The sequence below is a fragment of the Littorina saxatilis genome, linkage group LG3, assembly GCF_037325665.1.
Source record: "Littorina saxatilis isolate snail1 linkage group LG3, US_GU_Lsax_2.0, whole genome shotgun sequence".
In the NCBI taxonomy this organism is placed as follows: domain Eukaryota; kingdom Metazoa; phylum Mollusca; class Gastropoda; order Littorinimorpha; family Littorinidae; genus Littorina; species Littorina saxatilis.
The window spans coordinates 61,910,457-61,932,191 of record NC_090247.1 but is presented as its reverse complement, the minus strand read 5'-3'; the positions used below and the strand labels follow the sequence as shown (position 1 = coordinate 61,932,191).

Here is a 21,735-nt window from a genome sequence, read left to right as displayed (position 1 = left end):
CATGTGAGTTTGTGTGTGAGTGTGTGTGTTGGAATAAAACAAATTAATTTGACTGAATTTCACAGTTTGTGGCAAAGTGCATTATTTTTACTCTAACTTGTTGCCAGTTCGGCACTAACAATAGATGTCGTACCTTTATATTGAGTGTTTTGCTCGTGCGCGTGGCCTGGATATGCATGAGTGAGTGTGTGTGTGTGTGTGTGTGTGTGTTTTGTGAGTGTGTGTGTGTGAGAGTGATGGACATTGGTGGTAGATAATTTTCTCTGTAACTCGTTGAAGTAACTGTCAGAATAACGGTAATAATATAAAATACAGAAGCTTCTTGTTAGCTAGCCATGGGAAACTCGCATTGGCAGCTCGGCACTGAATAATAACATATTCTACAACATAAGTTCAGACACTATATGTACTGGTACATCGACAAACAAACATACAAACAAACAAACAAACAACAAAAAAGCAACACCCCAAAACACACACACACACACACACACACACATACACACACACACACTCCCCATCCCCCAACATCCCACGCCCCCCCCCCCTTCCACCCCCCAAAAAGAGAAGAAAAAGAAGAAAGTCTGAGGACAGAAGAATGCCTTACGTGCACAGCGTCTTTTTAAGAGAACAGGACCCCGTGACGATGACGCCATTGCTCAAACAGTACAGGTGCATGTCGTAGGCACAGCCTGCTTCGTCACATCTAACGACATCTGACGTCATAGAGTTGTGCGTCACACCAGCACCATCGTCACTGAGGTCGTCCGACGTCGGCACACTTCGCGCGATTGAATATCCTGTAAATAGAAGTGTACATTAATGTTAAGATGTCTGTGCGCTTTCAATGGCTGCTGGTGTTATGGGGAGCGCAGCGTTGTTTTCCCTAGACGTATTGAGTCTGTGTAGAGAGAGAATACGAATACGAATACGAATACGAAAGTTTATTCAGTTTTAGGCCAGAGCCCCTTCTGAAGGGTATGCGTCCATATACAACATAATCATAGCAAATATTGTGTTTCATAAATGACCCAAATTTGTATACATCAAACAGTAATACATGTGTACATAGATCATGTCACAGTGATTAATCTTTTCATTCCCTGATAAATATATTGTGCTAATTTGGATATTTGACTGACATTTCCAGTAGACATAAGCAAAGTATATCGGTACATACATGGATGGTTATAATATTTTGGCTTTATCAATAATACTCTTAGGTCACGTAGTGCAGGACAGCAGAACATAAAATGTATTTCATTTTCTTCAGCCAATTTACACAGACGACACAACAAATCTTCCTCACTCCGTACACTATACCTACACCTGTGTACAGCAAGATCCGATACACCGAACCTGAATTTAGTTAATGCACTTTTCACATAGCTGTTCATTTCCATATCTATATACGTTTCAGTACTGCTTCCGGTCTTAAACAATCTGTATGTAGAAAATCGATCACTGCTTTGCATATGGTCGTTCCAGTCTTGCCATCTGCAATCTATCAATCGCTGTCTGAAACATTTTAGAAAACCACCAATACTGTCCACCCCTTGGTTGTACCATACATCTGCAAACCCATGAGAGAACAAACACTTTCGAACATCCGTCGCCCATGTAATCTTGCCATTACAATCTAAATTATAGAGAACTTTGTATGCTTTACATGGGATCTTAGAATTTTCCATTCTTGTTAGTTTTAGCCAATATGTAATGCACTTTACATATGAGTTTAGATATATTGGGAATCTTCCCAATTCACCATACACAAGGTCGTTTGGTGTTCTCATGTCTACATGTAGGAATCGTTTCATGGCGAATAAGTGTAGTCTTTCTATTTCAGTACCTTTTTGGAAAGCCCAAATCTCAGCACCATATTGCACAATCGGTTGGACTTGAGAATCAAACAATTTTGTAAACAATGTGTAAGAACTACTCTCTAGCTTGTGCAACACACGCCACGGAGTATACCAAACACTGCCCGTTTACCCCTACTCACCAAATCTTGACAGGAAACATTAAAACTGAGTCTCGTGGAAAAAAATATTCCTAAATACTTATAAGCGTTAACAACAACAACTCTATCTGCACCATAATTCCATTTTTCACAACTAGCTAAATATCCTCCTTTACGGAAAACAATAATATTAGTTTTGTTCATGTTAACTTTCAACTCCAATCGAGAAGCTGCATTGTACATATTATTCAGCTGTCTTTGCAGGCCAACAACAGTTGTGGAGAGCAATACAATGTCATTAGCAAAAAGCAATATGAAAAATTCAACAAAATCAAATGTCACACCATGTTTTCCATTTTCCATTACTTCCAAAGCTAATTCATTAATGAATAACGAAAACAACACAGGGCTACATACATCACCTTGTTTTACCCCATATGTACAATTGATTACATCAGTAAATTTAGCGCCACATCTTATTTTAGCTTTCACATCCAAATACATGCTTTTCACACAACGATGCAATTTTCCTCTAATACCGTTTTTCATAAGTACAGGCCACAGAAGTTTCCTAGAAATCGAATCGAATGCCTTCTCAAAGTCAACAAATGCGACATACAATTTTCTGTTATTTGTAAACTGTTTCTGAATGGCCGCCAGGAGTGTAAAGATATGGTCAACTGTTGAATGATCTTTTTTAAATCCAGCTTGATGTTCACCAGTAATATCATTTATGCTAATCCATTCCTGCAATCTGTTATTAATTATGGAGCTATATAATTTACTGCTGACATCACACAGTGATATTCCCCTGTAGTTATTGGTGTCATTTATCTGACCTTTCTTAAACAGAGGCAAGATTATTGATTCCTTCCAGTTGTCCGGGTAAAAACCACTATCAAACAAGACATTAAACAACCTTACTAAAAACACCACCACAGCCTCACCCGAATGCTTGAAAAACTCACCAATCAGCCCATCTGGACCAGCAGACTTTCCGTTCTTCAGCTTTCTAATTGCAAGAGTGACTTCTTCTTTCGAAATCGGTCTATCTAATACATGTTCAACAACATCATCATCATTTCCTTCATCATTAACATCAGCATTTTCATCCACAGCCCCATCAACGACGTCCACTATAGCTACATGTGTGTCCTTCTCTAATACATTCTTAAAATGTTGGAACCAATCATCTAGAGTAATGTTATGACGCGGCTGCGTTTTCCTCCGTGAAAGTTTCTTCATAGTTTCCCAAAATAGTTTCTGCGATTTTACTGAGCTGCTCAAGTCAGCGAGTAGACCAGCGTTATAGCTTTTCTTTTTCATAACGATCAGGTATTTATATTCACGCCTAGCAATGCAATATATATTTTTATCCAGAACATCTTTTGATTTTCTACATTTATGTAACATCTTACGGACATGCCTTTTTGCTGTTTGACATTCATGGTCAAACCATTCTCTCTGTAACGACTTACCACCTATTGACATTCTTTTTTTCATGCATTCACCTTGCTGTTTTATGACATCATTAAACTTGTTCAGTGCGGCGTTAACATCATTCTCAATTAAGGCAGCAGCATTGACAAGTTCGTACTGTACATCACCTGAATTCATTAAAGAGGAGAAGGCAGCCGCACATTCAGTTTTCCAACAGTATTTGACAACAAATTCGTCAACCTCACAACCAGCTTCATTCATAATGGCATTTGGCATACATCTTTTATCATGCAGAACCAACCCCACCGGCATATGGTCTGATTCAATACGCTCTAAAACATTTAACTTGCAATTATTCGCAGCTGCTTCAAATAGATTTACAGACATCAAAAAGTAGTCATTCACACTGCTTCCACTATCAGAAATAAATGTGTATCGTCCACGAAGGTCACCTTGACACATTCCATTCAGAATACACAATCCGAAACCAGTACACATACAAAGCAATTTTTTCCCGTAATTGTTCAAGATTTTATCTTCGGAGGACCTTTTTGTCTCAAGCAAATCCACTTTACTAACGTGTACATATAAATCCTGTTCGTCAACGTAATCAGGTGTAATATCCGAGGTCCTAGAATTCAGGTCACCACATATGATTACATCTACATCATCCAAAGACAAAAGACTATCCGCCAAGCATGATTCTAAAATATTTATTCCATTTTCAAAATCAAAAGCAGTATAATACGGTGAATGTTCAGGTGGGATGTATGCACAGAGAAGCAAAATGTCCTTAGTGAACCTAAAGTACTCTTTATGCAGAACAAACGAAAGGAAGTAGTGGCTATCACTTTCCAACTGTGTTACGTGAGGGATAATATTATTCCGTATTAGACATATCACCCCACCCGAACATCTTCCCTGCCGCGTCAATTTGACTGCTGGCTTGACGAAAACCGTATGGTCATTAAAAAGACATGACTCGAAAGTTAGAACAAACGTCTCTACTAGACAGACAATGTCATAAGAAGAGAGAAAATCGACAAACTCGGGATCGTCTAATTTTGACAAGATACCGCAAACATTCCAATGAAGAAAAGATAATGAGTTAAAAGAATTTTCAACGTCATCAGATCGATCAGTGCCATTTAAATTTGACGCATCCACCACCTCGTCATCACCGTCACTATTCTCACCACCCCCATCAATTTCACCCTGTTCTTGCTCACTTCCACTCTCGTTTTCACTTTCTCCCTCACTTCCCCCCTCCCCACTCTCGACCGCACGCTTGTTCATATGAAGCATACAACTATCATTGCTAGACATACGTGTATCGTATAAACTGCTGCTATCCATTTCATGTATAACTTTATCCTCGTACACATTCCAACCACAAGCAATATAAATGCCGCTATCATCCATGTCTTTTGCAGTGCGAGGGGTTGGACAGTCACGATAATGGGTAAATGCAGTAGGCCTATTGGTTACACGGCCGTTTCTATTATCAGTTATATTTGGTGTATCCTCTATCATAATAATTGTCTGGGTGTCCGAGACTAGATTACAGGTATCGTCTACAGCAGCGCTGTCTACAGAACTATTGTCGTCACTATCACCATTCGGCGGCGTTTCACCACTGTCAAGTGCCAAAACACATTCGCTGGTCTGCCACTGAGCCCCTGTGACACGAACACTTTCAATATCACTGTCCGTAGCACACGGCTGGCCTGCGCGTAAGTTTGTGACAGTGATGTCACCAGTCACGGAAAATTCACGTGCACTGGCTTCAGTCAAACCCGGTGTCGCTTCAGGTCTATCTCCCCTCTTATTTCGTACCACAGGAACAATTTTCTTATTCACAGTCTTTTTCGTTTTTTGTGTGGTATCACTATCAGGGCGGCCACCTTCCTATCTTAATTCTTTAAGAACCTCTCCATCGGCATCCAGTACATGCTTCTTACCTTCTATCAGAAGGTGATCAAACACCATCGTAGCCCTTTTACCTTCTGACCTGGCTAGCTTCAGATGCGGTAACAACTTGCGTCTTATATCCCTCACGCGCATGGAGAAATCCTCGCCAATGAAGATCTGGCTCCCTTGTAGCTTCCGTTTTGCTCTCAGCATCTTCACTTTGTCCTGGTAGAAAGTACAGCGCGCAATCACCGGTGAGTTTGGCTTGGCACTAAGACGATGCACTCTGTCAAACTGCACGTCCTCTGATAGTTCAAGCTTGTCCGTAATCATTTCTTTCAGCACAGCTTCACACTCGTCTGATGTCTCGTCCTTCCTTCTTTCCATCCCGTGAATAATGATGTTATTGCGCTTGGAACGACATTCTAGATCGTCTGTTTTCTTCTCCATGTCACCCAAACGTTTTTCTAAGCTTATGTTGTATTCTTGGAGCTGTCCATTCTGATTCTGAAGTTCAGACACCTCTTCCTTTAGATCTTTCACTTCCTCCTGCAAGGTCACATAACTTTCACGAAGGTTCTTCACGTCGCCCGACATGTCGTCAAATTTACTGTTCATACTTCGGAGCATAGTCATGACGTCTTTCAGCGTTGGGTCCTGGCTCTGTGAGGTACTCTGTGAGGAACCCAATCGTGTCTGTCTTAACTCTGGGCCTGGTCCTGGATTCTTCTCCACGTCGCCACATTGCATGAGCCATCCACCCCAGAACAGCAGAGACAGGAGCAATCCAAAGGTGACACCGTCTACCCTGTTTCGAAGTGTGTATACAGTCAGAAACATGGCGGCTTTCTTCTTCGCCCTCTTGAACATGAATCCAATAAAAACATGGTTGAATCCGCCGCACACTGAGCGAAACTCCAGTGCTGACGAAGGCATGATGGCATCACATACAACCTTGCAAAATCTTGGAAGCAATGTCTTTGGAAATACCTTGAAAATTAGAGAAACTTGCAGAGCTCACAACACTTGCTGCGCACGGGTATGACCTTGACACGCACGAGAGAGAGAGAGAGAGAGAGAGAGAGAGAGAGAGAGAGAGAGAGAGAGAGAGAGAGAGAGAGAGAGAGAGAGAGAGAGAGAGAGAGAGAGACTTTCTTTATTTGGTGTTTAACGTCGTTTTCAACCGTTCAAGGTTATATCGCGACGGGAGAGAGAGAGAGAGACAACAACAACAACAACAACAAACAACAAACCACTAAAAACAAACAACAACAAACAACATGATTGTATGTACATAAAGCACATTATATGGAACTATTGTAATTCAAAATGATGTTTTCAAGACTAGGTGCAAAGCAAGAAAGAGCAATATAAAAGCAAATTCAGCATATTTTGCAACGATGCAATAGCTCAGCAAAATAAAGGACATTGAGAACAATCATCACAAACTTGTCAAAAATAAATGGTAATTTGAAAATAAGCAACAGTATCCGAAGGGAACATACCAATCAGAAGATTTATGTGCTTATTAATTTCATTAAATGGGATGCATATTTGCTCCTAAAAGAATCTGTGCTGGTAGATTGCCTCAGGACATTCGGAAGAGCGTCCCAGAGGCTGCTACCTGGGAAAACTAGACAAGATTTAAAACGGTCTATCCTAGGAAGAGGAGTGTTACATTTCATAAAGAGGTGTGAATTCTTCAAGGAGAACTTTGAACAAATTTGTTTCGGGTAGATTTCCAGAGATAATTGTATGCCTCAGGATTCCTTTGTTATAAGTCATCCTTAACTTTAGAGGTAGGATCCCTAAGTTCATGTAATCTAGCTCGGTGAGAGTAGTCTGCTTGAGTAATAGTACGTTTAGTGCTCTTTTATATAATCTAAGTGGCTTTATGGAATTATCACTTGCTGAGTCCCATAAAGTAGATGCATAATCAATTACAGACTGAATATGAGCAATAAAGAATAACTTCCTGGTGTTGGAGTTCAGGAAGTGTTTGATTCTAGATAGTAGGTACACTTTCTTTGACACACACACACACAAAAAGAGAGAGAGAGAGAGAGAGAGAGAGAGAGACAGACAGACAGACAGACAGACAGAGAGAGAGGGACAGAGAGACAGAGAAAGAAACACAGAGACAGAAAGACAAACAAACAGAAAGAAAGAAGGCGCGGCGGGGCAACCACATGATCACGTGATTCGGAAACAATAACCACATATTGCAGGTGTTACATACAATTCCCATCGGAGCCAGAATCAGCCCTGTGAAGTTGTTTTTATTGCTGGTGCTACCGCCACCGTCGCATATACTGAGAGATTGCAGCAATACTGTCCCCTCCATGAAATGTTTAAGACCATACTCAGTGCGCAATCGATTCGGGTACAGAGCAATACTTCAGGCCGTTCTGTGTGCAGAGCCCTTATAATCGTCACACTATGCATAGCGGTCATTTCACGAGGGAATTTCTGATTTGTGCGACATTGTTTCACTGCGAAGCTGTGTCTTTCGGCATGTCAACGATGGTCAAATGGACAGTCATGTTTTTTTGGGGGTGGGTTTTTTTCGGTTTTTTTCTCGGTTTTTTGTTTTTTTTGGTGGGGGGAGGTCATCGGTGAAAGTTTTCTTTGTTTTCTTCGGTGAGTTTGCTGCAGAAAAAAAAGACAAAGAAAGACAAAAAGAAAGGGAAGATGAAAGAAAGAAAGAAAGAATATGCAGCTCAGATGAACCGACTGGTTGACCAAGAAAGGAATAAAGGAAGATCGAAACAAACAAACAAAGAAAAAGGAACAAAAGAAACAAAGAAACAAACAAAGAAACAAAGAAAAAAGAAAAGAAAAAACCCAGACAGACAGACAGAAAGATACAAAGAAGGAAACAAAGAAAGAAAGATACAAAGAAGGAAACAAAGAAAGAAAGATACAAAGAAGGAAACAAAGAAAGAAAGGTACAAAGAAGGAAACAAAGAAAGAAAGGTACAAAGAAGGAAACAAAGAAAGAAAGGTACAAAGAAGGAAACAAAGAAAGAAAGATACAAAGAAGGAAACAAAGAAAGAAAGGTACAAAGAAGGAAACAAAGAAAGAAAGATACAAAGAAGGAAACAAAGAAAGAAAGGTACAAAGAAGGAAACAAAGAAAGAAAGGTACAAAGAAGGAAACAAAGAAAGAAAGGTACAAAGAAGGAAACAAAGAAAGAAAGATACAAAGAAGGAAACAAAGAAAGAAAGATACAAAGAAGGAAACAAAGAAAGAAAGATACAAAGAAGGAAACAAAGAAAGAAAGGTACAAAGAAGGAAACAAAGAAAGAAAGGTACAAAGAAGGAAACAAAGAAAGAAAGATACAAAGAAGGAAACAAAGAAAGAAAGGTACAAAGAAGGAAACAAAGAAAGAAAGGTACAAAGAAGGAAACAAAGAAAGAAAGATACAAAGAAGGAAACAAAGAAAGAAAGGTACAAAGAAGGAAACAAAGAAAGAAAGGTACAAAGAAGGAAACAAAGAAAGAAAGATACAAAGAAGGAAACAAAGAAAGAAAGGTACAAAGAAGGAAACAAAGAAAGAAAGGTACAAAGAAGGAAACAAAGAAAGAAAGATACAAAGAAGGAAACAAAGAAAGAAAGGTACAAAGAAGGAAACAAAGAAAGAAAGGTACAAAGAAGGAAACAAAGAAAGAAAGATACAAAGAAGGAAACAAAGAAAGAAAGGTACAAAGAAGGAAACAAAGAAAGAAAGGTACAAAGAAGGAAACAAAGAAAGAAAGGTACAAAGAAGGAAACAAAGAGAGAAAGGTACAAAGAAGGAAACAAAGAAAGAAAGGTACAAAGAAGGAAACAAAGAGAGAAAGGTACAAAGAAGGAAACAAAGAAAGAAAGATACAAAGAAGGAAACAAAGAAAGAAATAAAGTGAAAAAAGAAAGAAAAGAAAGACAACAACAACAACAAAAACAGACACAAACAGATAAAGTAAGTAAACACATAAATGAATAAGTATGACCCATGTCCCCTGGGATATTTGTCTTTCAGGTATTACCATAGATAGGGCCACAGGTGTTTCTCTTGGGAAAAGGCGAATTATACGTCGATTGTCGACGTCTACCAATCAAATCCTGTTTTCGCGTGGGTGTTCATAGGAAGAAGGCTGAAAATCGCCTATCAAGGACGACCTTTACGGATACTGTTTCGTGATGAAGAAACTCTTTTGTATGTTTTAACTCAGCTTGGCGAGTTAAAAACGGCCAGCATTCAACTTTTTGTTTGAACACTAATCTTTACGGATATTGAGTCGTGATGGAGACATTATTTCCCTTGCTCCACTCAGCTTGACGGGCTAAAGGAAAAGTAGAAAGCATTGCAACACAATCCATGTTTGTTTTCTTTTTAAGATTGCACTGAGCTGGTAGTGTAAAATATAGATTGCACTTCGTGAAGAAAAAAAAGAATAAGAAGCAAAAAACTTAGAAAAAACAGCAACAAAAACAGCCATACAAACGAACAAACTTAATAAAAACAATTTACCAAATCATATAAAGAATTTGTAAAAAAAAAAATGTATTCGGATTTTTTATTTGTGCAACATTAGGAATATAATTATATTCTTATGTCCAATATCAGATATATGTTTTTGTGTTTGGCGCCTTGTTTTGTTTTGTTTTGTTTTTGTTTCTGTTTTGTCAAAAATGAACACACAAACAACAAAAATTAAATAAACTCAAAAACGAAACTATCCCGAAATATTCCCAGTTCCAATGGAATCGTGTATAAAACTAAGGTTCAGATATTTTCAAGCAGAAACTTACGAACAAAGGCTGTAAAAACTGCAAAATATATTATATAAGGCAATACACTTGCATCACTCGGAAAGTTAAAAAAAAAAAAAGTTCATGCATTTCCGTGTAGCTTTTTGATATGCACTACACAGCAATAATGTATTCCAAATTTAAAAGCAGTTCACAGGAAGCACAACAAAGTGTGGAGATCAAGATGTGTGGACAAGTCTCAGGGCTCAGTCCTTCTTCTTCTTCTTCTTCTTCTTCTTCTTCTTCTTCTTCTTCTTCTTCTTCTTCTTCTTCTTCTTCTTCTTCTTCTTCTTCTTCTTCTTCGTTCATGGGCTTAGACTCCCACGTTCACTCATGTTTTTAGCACGAGTGGATTTTTACGTGTATGACCGTTTTTACCCCGCCATTCAGGCTGCATACGCCGATTTCGGGGGAGGCATGCTGGGTATTTTTGTGTTTCTATAACCCACCGAACTCTGACATGGATTACAGGATCTTTTCCGTGCGCACTTGGTCTTGTGCTTGCGTGTACACACGAAGGGGGTTAAGTCACTAGCAGGTCTGCACATAAGTTGACATGGGAGATTGGACAAATCTCCACTCTCAACCCACCAGGCGGCCGATGTCTTACCACCACGCCATTGCGCGGGCCCCGTCTAGTCCTTCCTGTTCGATTCAATCACCATCTCAGTATTTTTAATAGGCAGTTACAGATAAGAAGCATTTTTGTGTGAGTGCTGAATAAGGCCGGATATATATAGATACATATATATTTTATTTTAATCCAAACAAAAACTATTCACGAACACGGTTGAAAAGGAAAAGGTCAATGGATTACTTCTTTTGTTTTGGAACAACGTTCAAATGAAACCATCCATTTTAACCATGTTTTCTCGTGCAAAGATAAACGAGAAACGATTATCATGCAGTCAGACGGAACAAATCTAAAGCTTCGGTTGTATATATTTCAACACTGTTGTGTGTGAACAGAGATCTCATAACATTTCTCACGACATTCGATCAGCATTAGGGCCACGTCGATTAAAAGTTCAACGAAGCAAACATGACAGTAACAAAATCATAAAGCTTTCAAAGCAGAACAACCTTGCTACAATTCGAAAACCTCGTATCTCAATTTTGGAGGTTTTGGAACTAAAACAATAGAATAGCTCCCTTACTTCTTTGCCCGTGCGATGAGAAAAGCTCGTATCTCCAACTGCTTTCTAAAGTGAGAAAAAGTTTTCGTGAAGAAAACTTGTATCTTCATTTCTTTCAAGCGACCCCCCCCCCCCCCCCCCAAACAAAAAAAAAAAAAAAAAAAAAAACCAACCCACACACACAAAAAAAACACACAAAAACAATTACGAGGTTTTCGTGCCACACTGGGACGGAAACTACGTCATAACATGGAAGATACGAGGTTGCTACTGTTGTATTTTCAGTTTAATTTTTTTTTCTCAGCTATATGAATTGAAAATAACCACTTAGAGGAGCGCATCGGTTGCAAAACTACACCATGAAAGTGGCCACCGAAGGTTAGGTGACAACAGGGAAAACACGTACAATACATGATACCAATTCTGGATGACTCCTTTGGATAAAAAGCTCCTATATCGCAATATTTTCAAAATGGTATCGAATATCTTTAACATCTGACAATAATACACATTTAGACAGCTATTGGTATTGCAAAATTGTGAATTTGTGATGTAGATATGTGGCTGGTTATGTGTGAGAATGTAAATAATTGTGTGTGTGTGTGTGTGTGTGTGTGTGTGTGTGTGTGTGTGTGTGTGTGTGTGTGTGTGTGTGTGTGTGTGAGTTGTGTCTGTGTGTGCATGACAGTGTAATGTACGTATGTATGCATGCATGGTGATGTGTGTCTGCATATGTGTCTGGTTGGTTTTTATTTTATTTTTACCGTGCCGTGCCAAGATGAAATCCTTTTGCAAAATTGGTGAATAAATATCTTGTATCTTGTATCTTGTATCTTGAAGTTCCATTTGATGCGGTGATTTTTTCAAAACTTTTTTTTTTCTCGTTATACTCAAAACAGCAAAATTTAAGATACAGGGGTTTTGAATTCCATGACGATATATCATTTCTCACGGTATTCAGCGCAGAGGCCACGAAACGGACGCCGGTGCACGAAACATGGCAAGTGTCAAGGGGAGTGCTCATAATCCCAAGTGGTGCAGCTAATGATAATGAACGATCCCACACCCCTGTCACCTTTCGCGTCAGAAACTGGGACACCCTGCCGTTTAACGCACGTGTTGCACGCACGTTGCGTGTTCTTGGTAAATGAGTTGCTTTTAACAAAACATTATGCAAAATACATGACATGTTACACTGAATTAACAGCATACAGCGAGGACACGGACTCAAGCAAACAAGCTTATACTACGTGACCAAAACATTACAATATTACACACCCCACCATTATGGTGGACTTGACAAGAATGAATCCACAAGAACAAATTCTGCGGGTGGGGTGGGGAACTAAAGCAAAAGAGAGGAAATTAAAGGGTGCGTGTTGAGGGAGAATTTACGGGCAACCAAAAAGAAGACTAGAATGAAAGTGCGAGGAAAAGAAATCAGCAATTCTGGGAGATGCAACAAAAATATTCTGAACAGATAATTATACTTTTTTGTTTTAATGGAATTGAGTCAATGAGTTGTAATGGAAGAGCTGGCTGCGGCCTTCTGTTGATTAGGTGTTAATTTAGTAATGACGTACGGGTCATCGTGACTTTTGATAGAGGAAATTGTCCTTGAGGGGACTGGTTTGGGATTGTGTGTGTGCATTTGTATGCATGCTTGCGCGTGTGGGAGAAACATTTGTACATCCATTCATGACATAATTTAGCAAATTTTACTTATGACAATACTTTGAAAGAGCTAATAGTAATTATTTGTGAGTCTGTGCACTGCAAAGACCAAAACTCTGGCATTAGGTAGCCGTATGCGTGAATGTTTCGTTTCATCCAACATTTAACGTTCCCCAAAACTAACTTTTCTTGTGCGTGCGTGCGTGTGTACATACGTGCGTGCGTGCATATGTGTGCGTGTTTGTAGGTGTGTGTGTGTGTGTGTGTGTGCGAGCTCGTGTCAGTGTGCGTACATCGTGGAGGAGGAGTTCGGAAATAAATCTCAGCTTTTTTTCAGTCGCTATAGTTTTGCAAATGTCTGACGTGGGAAGTGCGCAAAGTTCTTCAAGTTGAATAACTCGTAAGTGAAGAGCTAGTTCCTCCCTCACATGGAATGCGAGAGATAAGTACAAAGACGTCACCGTCGTTTCTCTAAGTGGTCTTATTGACCCCAAGGGCCGGTGATGACCGCTGGTACACAGTCACCGACCGACTCTCGCTGGGAACTAAGAGGCGACATAGTTTCAATGAAAAAGGTAAACGGAAATGACGTCGGAAGGTCACGTGATCTTGGTCACGGTCAACACATAACTAAATCAACAATACGAAAGGCTGGTAAAGCTGGTTTTGTTGCCCTGCCACCTCCCCCAAACAACAACAACAAAACAAAATCAACAACAACAACAACACACAACATACACCACCACCACCACCACCACCACCAACAACAACAACAACAACAACAACAACAACAACAACAACAACAACAACAACAACAACAGGGCTGGCTGGTATCCAACCTAGATTATTCTTTTGGAAAAGTCTCAAATTTCAGCCGTGTTTCTATATTTGATGCAACAGCAACAACAGATGCAGTAGCAGCAACATCAACAATAGCAGGGGCATCCACAAAAACAACAAAAACAACAACAACAACAACAACTACAACTACAACAACTACTACTACTACTACAACAACAAGGAGGTGGTTCTCACAAATGGAGAGGTCTCGGTGTGTTGTTTGTCCCTCTCTAGCAGACATTTACTGTCCATTACGTTCCACAGTGAACAATGTTTCAAGCCAAAGAGAAGAAGCAATAGAGGAGAAAATAAAGGGACAATACGATGACAATGATTGTGTGAATACTAAGAACGAGAGAGAGAGAGAGAGAGAGAGAGAGAGAGAGAGAGAGAGAGAGAGAGAGAGAGAGAGAGAGAGAGAGAGAACTCAGAACTCAGAACTCAGAACTTTATTACATAAGGATAAAGGTTTTAGGCTTAGCCTAATCTTCCAACCTGTCCTTGGAACATATACAGAGAATAATTGTAAACGAAAGCAAAGACTGCGCACATACACACACATACATCCACACCCACGTATACACACACACATGCACACATAGACTCACACACACACACACACACACACACATGCACACACACACACACATGCACACACACATGCACACACACACACACACACACACACACACACACATATACACACACACATGCTCGCGCGCGCGAGCGTGCGCTCGCATATCTACACACAAGCACTACACACACACATGCTCGCGCGCGCGAGCGTGCGCTCGCATATCTACACACAAGCACATGCTATCATTTCATACCTAAAATGAACAGTATCTAATCAACGTATTAAACTAGTAAAACATCAAAATAATGGTCGAGTATAAACATAAAAAACAAAACACTTAAGAGCATTGATACATTATCCGAGTACACAATGGAAACTAGACATCAGGGGCAGTTTATAGTGTGCTCAAATATGTGTGCAACTGCCTTTTAAAGGCCTTTAATGATGCGGATCGTTTGATTTCTATTGGCAAAGAATTCCACAGAGATGATCCTGAAAAAGCTAAGCTGGATTTATAAAGATCTATACGAGGAATTGGAGGAAGTAAATTTTGAGACCCATACCTCTTCGTAACATGTGTAAAATAGGATTGCACATAACTGGGCACATCACCATGAACTACTTTATACATAAAGACAGCCTTATTGTATGCAAGGTGGGTTTTTAGGGGAAGGAAATTAAGGATGTTTAACTTCATTTCTGTAGACATGTGCGATTCATACAGGATAAGTTTTGCAGCACGACGGTACAAAGAATTGAGTTTTAATAAGTGAACATCGCTGCAGCCATCCCACAATGTCGAAGCAAAATTAATATGAGGCATTATATGAGCATGAACGAACATTTTTAATGTTTCAGACTTCGCATAATGTTTGAGTTTTGACAACAAATACAAATTCCTTGATAACACTTTGCAGAGGTTGCTTATGTGTGTTTGCCATTTCATTTCTTCATCATTTCAGAGAGAGAGAGAGAGAGAGAGAGAGAGAGAGAGAGAGAGAGAGAGAGAGAGAGAGAGAGAGAGAGAGAGAGAGAGAGAAAGAGAGAGAGAGAGAGAGAGAATACTAAGAACGAGAGAGTGAGAGAGACAGAGACAGAGACAGAGACAGACAGAGACAGGGACCAAACACTTACATCTTCATGTACACTTTCACAACGTTATTCTGAGACAAAGCAAGACTAAAAAATACTCGCCACAGAAGCTACTGGAAAGTCAGCTAAATAGATATTTGTGACAGAGCTTAAACGTCATTTACTAGAGCATAACATTCCACAGAACATGCAAAAGAACAATTTCATTCTATCGTTTCAAGTTTGGAAATGAGGAGCTTCTGAATACACCGGGCTAGCTTGGGGTCTAACAACCAGGTTTTTGGAAATTCAACTCAGAAGGGCAAAATATTCTAAAGAACATGCAACCGAACAAAATCATTCTTAATTTTCGAGTTTGGAAATTTCAAGTTTGTGGAAATTCAACTCCAAAGGTACTTACAGAGAATTTGCACAGAGAAAAGCTTTCGTTAAACAAATATTCACTTCTGTTTTATTTGTTTGTATTTTTGCAAAAGCATTTTATTTAAAGTACAGTTTGGGAAACACATAGAGTCCAAAATGTTCGAAATGTCAAAATAAATGTTCACTTGCCGACAGTTTTCAATTTATATCTGGGAAGTGTTTGTGCTGACTTCAACAACAGTTTTTCTCTCAATATATTGATTTGTTGAAACCTGAATCAGTGTCATAAGAGATTGCAAGAGGATGAGGTTGTGTCTGCCAGCATGAACTTAAGCTAATCGACACTTCAATCAGACGTTGCACAGAAGCTCCATATTTTCTTTCTCCTTTCCCTCTTACACTACTGTCCCCTCCCCCCCTCCCCCCCTCACAATCATATACCTACGCATTTCGAAGCTAAAACTACTGACCCATAATTATTTTCTTGTTGGTCTGAAGATCACTGACAAAAGTCTAAACATGTTGTCTCAGCATAACTATTCTGTTACATTTCGATTAAAGTTTAAAGTCTAAAACTGTTCTCTCAGCATATCCTGTTACATTTTAACGTCAAAGAATGTTTTCCAGGACCCATTTCCTATCGCTTAAAAAAAAGAAATAAAGAGGTAAGAACAAGATTAATTTTGGTTTCCCTTTTAACACCAACAATAAAAACAAATCAGATAAATTCGATCTCTATACGATGTAGAAGGACTTGGATATTCAGGGCACTTTTTGAATAGAAGATTTTGGACGGGGGTCATATGACAGTCACTCAAAAATCAATCAGATTACCATCAAAATCAACCCGACAAGTGTCAAATCAACACAAATTGGTAGAGAGAGAGAGAGAGAGAGAGAGAGAGAGAGAGAGAGAGAGAGAGAGAGAGAGAGAGAGAGAGAGAGAGAGAGAGAGAGAGAGAGAGAGAGAGAGAGACTTACATACATGACGTTTTAAGGGCTGTCATTAATCAAGCCCGAAGTAGACTTCGCGAATACGTTTTACCAAATACTCAGTACTAAAGCTATGTGCAGTCGACTTCGCCCAATTAAGTACAGGCTTTAGCTCTTCAATGATAATACGGGGTTTGCATTTTAAAACTGCCCGTTTTCTGGCAACTTTGACAACATTAATTTTTGTCATTTTCATTTCACCACTGGGAAATTCGGTTCGTTACCTCTCAGTGAAAAGCTAGCAGCAACAGAGTCACGCTGGGTGTTGAGGTGTAACCAGCCAACTGCACTTCTGGCAGACTGACCGGGGTCTATGACGTGCGCCAGAGAGGAATCGGGATGGGACATGCAGGGCTAGCCAAATCTAAATTTTGTAACTCGCCAGCCGGGCGAGTAACTTCAAGAAAGTCACTAGCCCGGCAGAAATTTCGCTGGCCCGGTACATACCACAGTTGATCTGCAGTTTTTATATGGCTTTAAAAGCCGATTTTACAATTAAAAGGATCGCATTATTTTGACCAGAATTTTCATTTGCCAGCCGGGCGAGTTGCCAGGCGGTTTCTACTAGCCAGGCGGAATTGTTACTCGCCCCTGGCGACCGGGCGGACGATTTGGCCATCCCTGGACATGGGTACCGTCTCTGAGTCTGCATATACAGTTCCAGACTGGAATCAAACTGGATCTAAGGAAATCGAATCCAGAATCTTACAAAATGAATGCAGACGGATTCCATTGTTACCGGGAGCGAACAATCAGGTCATGATAGAGTCACAACGCACGCAATCATAATCTACAATCACCACCGCGATTTATCTGTGATAACTAAACTAAGTATTGCACACTTGAATATTTTGTTGTGAGTGATGTCATTATTTTATATGAAAAATACACCCTGCGCGCTTCTTGAGGCGAGGGGGCCTGGTAGCTCAGTAGGGAGGGTACTACGACTTTTGATCCTCGGGTCTCGGGTACGAATTCAGACCTGGGCGGACACGGGTAAACTACTATGTGCTGCCTCAGAGACGGTATCTATGTCCCACCCCCGTGTCACCACTGTGGTAAGACCTCGGACATTCTGCCATTGACTGATTGATTATACGCACACACCTCAGTGGTGGGTAGCGCGGCTCTTACTGCTGCTAGCTCAGTGGTGGGTAGCGCGGCTCTTATTGCTGCTAGCTCAGTGGGAGAATTTCCAAGCAAGGGGATAACAAAATAATGAAAAGGAAAAACACACACACACACACACGCATTCACACAAACACACACACACACACACACACACACACACACACACACACACAAACACGCAAACACACGCATTCACACACACACACACACACACATACACACACACACACACACGCACACACACACATACTCTATCACACACTGACTAACGCACACACACTAACACACACACACACACACACACACGCACACACACACACACACATACACGTGACACACACACACACGTGACACACACACACACATACACACACACACACACGCACACACACACACACACGAACTTACCTATACAGCTCCCCAGCATTGCGAGAAGAATCACTCTGGCAGGAATGTCAGCCATTTTCGCCAGAAGATGAATTAATACTGTCACTGTTAGGCAGAATTCTTGAGGCTTTTTTTTCTCAACGGAAGATAGAATACAAAGGAATAGAAATGCCTTATTATATTTTTGGTTTAATCTAAACAAGTCACGTTTTTTTTAACTGAAAATGTGCACGCTTTCACTGCAACCAAAGTTAAAAATTATCTTTAAGATTCAAATCGGAACTACGGTGCTTTCCAGTTTTAAGCATCCGTCTGCGACGGTGACTATGCAAAACGCAAACAACTGACAAGCTAATTCCTGTCTGTAACGAAAGTCATTCAAGTCAGTGACTGATCAAAGATAGCAAAAGAACAGATTTTTATATCAGAAGCTGAGAGGATGCGGTGCATCGGCGAATGTGCCGCTAATCATGAACTAGCCCTTCCCTTCTCCTTCTCCCCCTCTCACACACAAGACGCATATAATCGCACGCGTTGACTGCGCATAGTCAATGCATGGAGGCTAGGCGCACGGCATCCGGTGTCGGGGCAATTTAGCTGCCCTCGTTCAGTGTTAGCTGCTATAGGAATGATTACTGGTTGGTTGTTGATGGGGCAGTTACTGTAATTTCAGTGCAGGGCAATATGATGGTCGACGTATATCTCGTATCTTCGATCTCATTATATAGCAATTACCTTAACAACCTCCGCTCACCGCACAGTCATCAAAGCTTCATGTCAAGACACAGGGTTTGCAAGTATACTTCATTACTGGCTGTACTTTGTGTTTGTCTTAGTTCGTTAGTTAGTTAGTTAGTTAGCTTGTTGCTAGAAAAAAAGAAAGAAAGTAAAAGGGACAGAAGAAAAAAAAGAACGAATGAAAGAGAGACAGTAAGAACGAACGAACGAACGAACGAACGAACGAACGTCCGCCTCGAAACGAACGAACGAACAAAAGAAATCAAAACTTGACTAAATATAAAAAACATAAGACAATGAGAAAGAGAGAGAAAAAAAATCAAGAAAAAAGGAATAAAAAAAGAAAGAAAGACAGATCTAGAGACCAACAAATGAACTAACCAGGAGTAACAAGCAAATAAGTATAACCTTCAAACAAGGACATTATTAAGGCGTAAAAATACAATCTGCATACGGTGGCTCCCTTCTATCTAGACTCTTCCCTTTGTAAACCATTCCTTATCTTCTCATTTTCTGTTCTTAACACCTGTAAATTTAAATTCTCCATCGTACGACTCCCTCCTTTTTAAGACCCTATTTAACAACAAAAAATCTCAGATAAACTTAAAAAGAGGAACTTAACCTCTTCTGATTGAATAAGCACTGCAAGCTAAACAACCACCAACCAGCCAACCAATGAAAAAATTACAGCCGGAGCTTCATAGTGAAGGACACATAGAGAATAGGGGAAGGGCTCCTAATATGGACCACTTTTTGTTTCATGCTGATAACTAGCTTGTTTTCTTGCGAAGAAGTTTCATTTTGTGTTTGGTAGTCCTTCTCTCTTAGGTTAACCGTTAGGCCTAATTAGAGTGAAATAGCTTTGATAGACATTCAGCAAAAATTAAATACAGAAAAAAATCACAAAGGGTCCATATTAGGAGCCTGGGCGCCTAATATGGACCAGTGAAGCGGCCTTCACGAATCACTGTAAAAAGCCCCCTATATTTCAAAATAACATAATAAAACTTAGTGTACAAGTCAGCCTAATTAAAATATGCTCTCGATTTATCTGTTTCGGGTTGATGAGAGCATTATTTGAAGCACACCAGGAAACTAAAGAAGCTTATCAAAAACAGAGTGAAAATAAGTAAAATTATCAACTTCCACGAAAAGAAGACTTTTTGTTGCATTTTTTGTAAATCTCGAGGGCTAGTTATAGGTTATTTCCAGCAAGCTTCTTAATGAATTAATGAAAATAGCCTTTAGCTTTTATTTTCTTCGATTTGTTGAAGGTGGTCCATATTAGGGGACTCGCACATACTTTGAGATTTTGCTATTATTTTTTGTTTGCAGTAAAAACTCGGGGTCAACACTGCTAAAATGTAACAAATACGGTTTTAGCTGTCATATATAGCAATTTTTGTGTGATAAAAGCTTTGGCTGTGGACAGAAACGAGTCCGTTTTAGGCGGCAAATTTAGAGTGAACGCTGCCAAAAGTGAAAACAAGTCGCGTAAGGCGAAAATACAATATTTAGTCAAGTAGCTGTCGAACTCACAGAATGAAACTGAACGCAATGCCATTTTACTCGTAGCATCGTCAGGCCACCGCTCATGGCAAAGGCAGTGAAATTGACAAGAAGAGCGGGGTAGTAGTTGCGCTAAGAAGGATAGCACGCTTTTCTGTACCTCTCTTTGTTTTAACTTTCTGAGCGTGTTTTTAATCCAAACATATCATATCTATATGTTTTTGGAATCAGGAACCGACAAGGAATAAGATGAAGTGTTTTTAAATTGATTTGGACAATTTAATTTTGATAATAATTTTTATATATTTAATTTTCAGAGCTTGTTTTTAATCCAAATATAACATATTTATATGTTTTTGGAATCAGCAAATGATGGAGAATAAGATAAACGTAAATTTGGATCGTTTTATAAATTTTTAATTTTTTTTTACAATTTTCCGATTTTTAATGACCAAAGTCATTAATTAATTTTTAAGCCACCACGCTGAAATGCAATACCGAAGTCCGAAGTCCGGGCTTCGTCGAAGATTACTTGACCAAAATTTGAACCAATTTGGTTGAAAAATTAGGGCGTGACAGTGCCGCCTCAACTTTCACGAAAAGCCGGATATGACGTCATCAAAGACATTTATCAAAAAAATGAAAAACACGTTCGGGGATTTCATACCCAGGAACTCTCATGTCAAATTTCATAAAGATCGGTCCAGTAGTTTAGTCTGAATCGCTCTACACACACACACACACGCACACACGCACACACACACACGCACACACGCACACACGCACATACACCACGACCCTCGTTTCGATTCCCCCTCGATGTTAAAATATTTAGTCAAAATTTGACTAAATATAAAAAGAGAAAAAGCCTAACGGTATTAAGAGTTCTGTTTCTGCAACTGTTTTGACATGTGCAAGTTATCCAGAGAGGGTGAATACAGCGAATAAAACTTTTTTGAGCGCTCTAGCGCCGTTAGTTTGTCAGAACAGAAGGTGGTCCATATTAGGAGCCGGTCGGCCATATTAGGAGCCCTTCCCCTACTACATGGCTTGCTGTGTCGTAACTCGTGTAAATTTGGAACGACACAGCAAGCCATGTGGTGTATTCTGTTTATCCTACATACTGTACTTACATGCCTTCAGCTCCAAACATTCCTGAGTCGACGCGTACACTGAATTGAAGACGCT

At 39.8% G+C, this 21,735-nt stretch overlaps 1 protein-coding gene across 1 annotated transcript in view; it reads right to left on the bottom strand.

Annotated features, from left to right (window-relative positions):
• LOC138961002 (dentin sialophosphoprotein-like) overlaps positions 1 to 18,771 on the bottom strand; it is a 22,288-nt gene extending 3,517 nt beyond the window's left edge. Inside the window, exons 1-2 of the mRNA XM_070332616.1 lie at positions 18,322 to 18,771; positions 608 to 800 (exon numbers count right to left, since the gene is read on the bottom strand). Coding sequence (XP_070188717.1) covers positions 608 to 800; positions 18,322 to 18,376 — 248 coding nt within the window. The 5' untranslated portion in view covers positions 18,377 to 18,771. The remainder of the gene's footprint in view (positions 1 to 607; positions 801 to 18,321) is intronic.
• Positions 18,772 to 21,735: the final 2,964 nt, after the last annotated feature.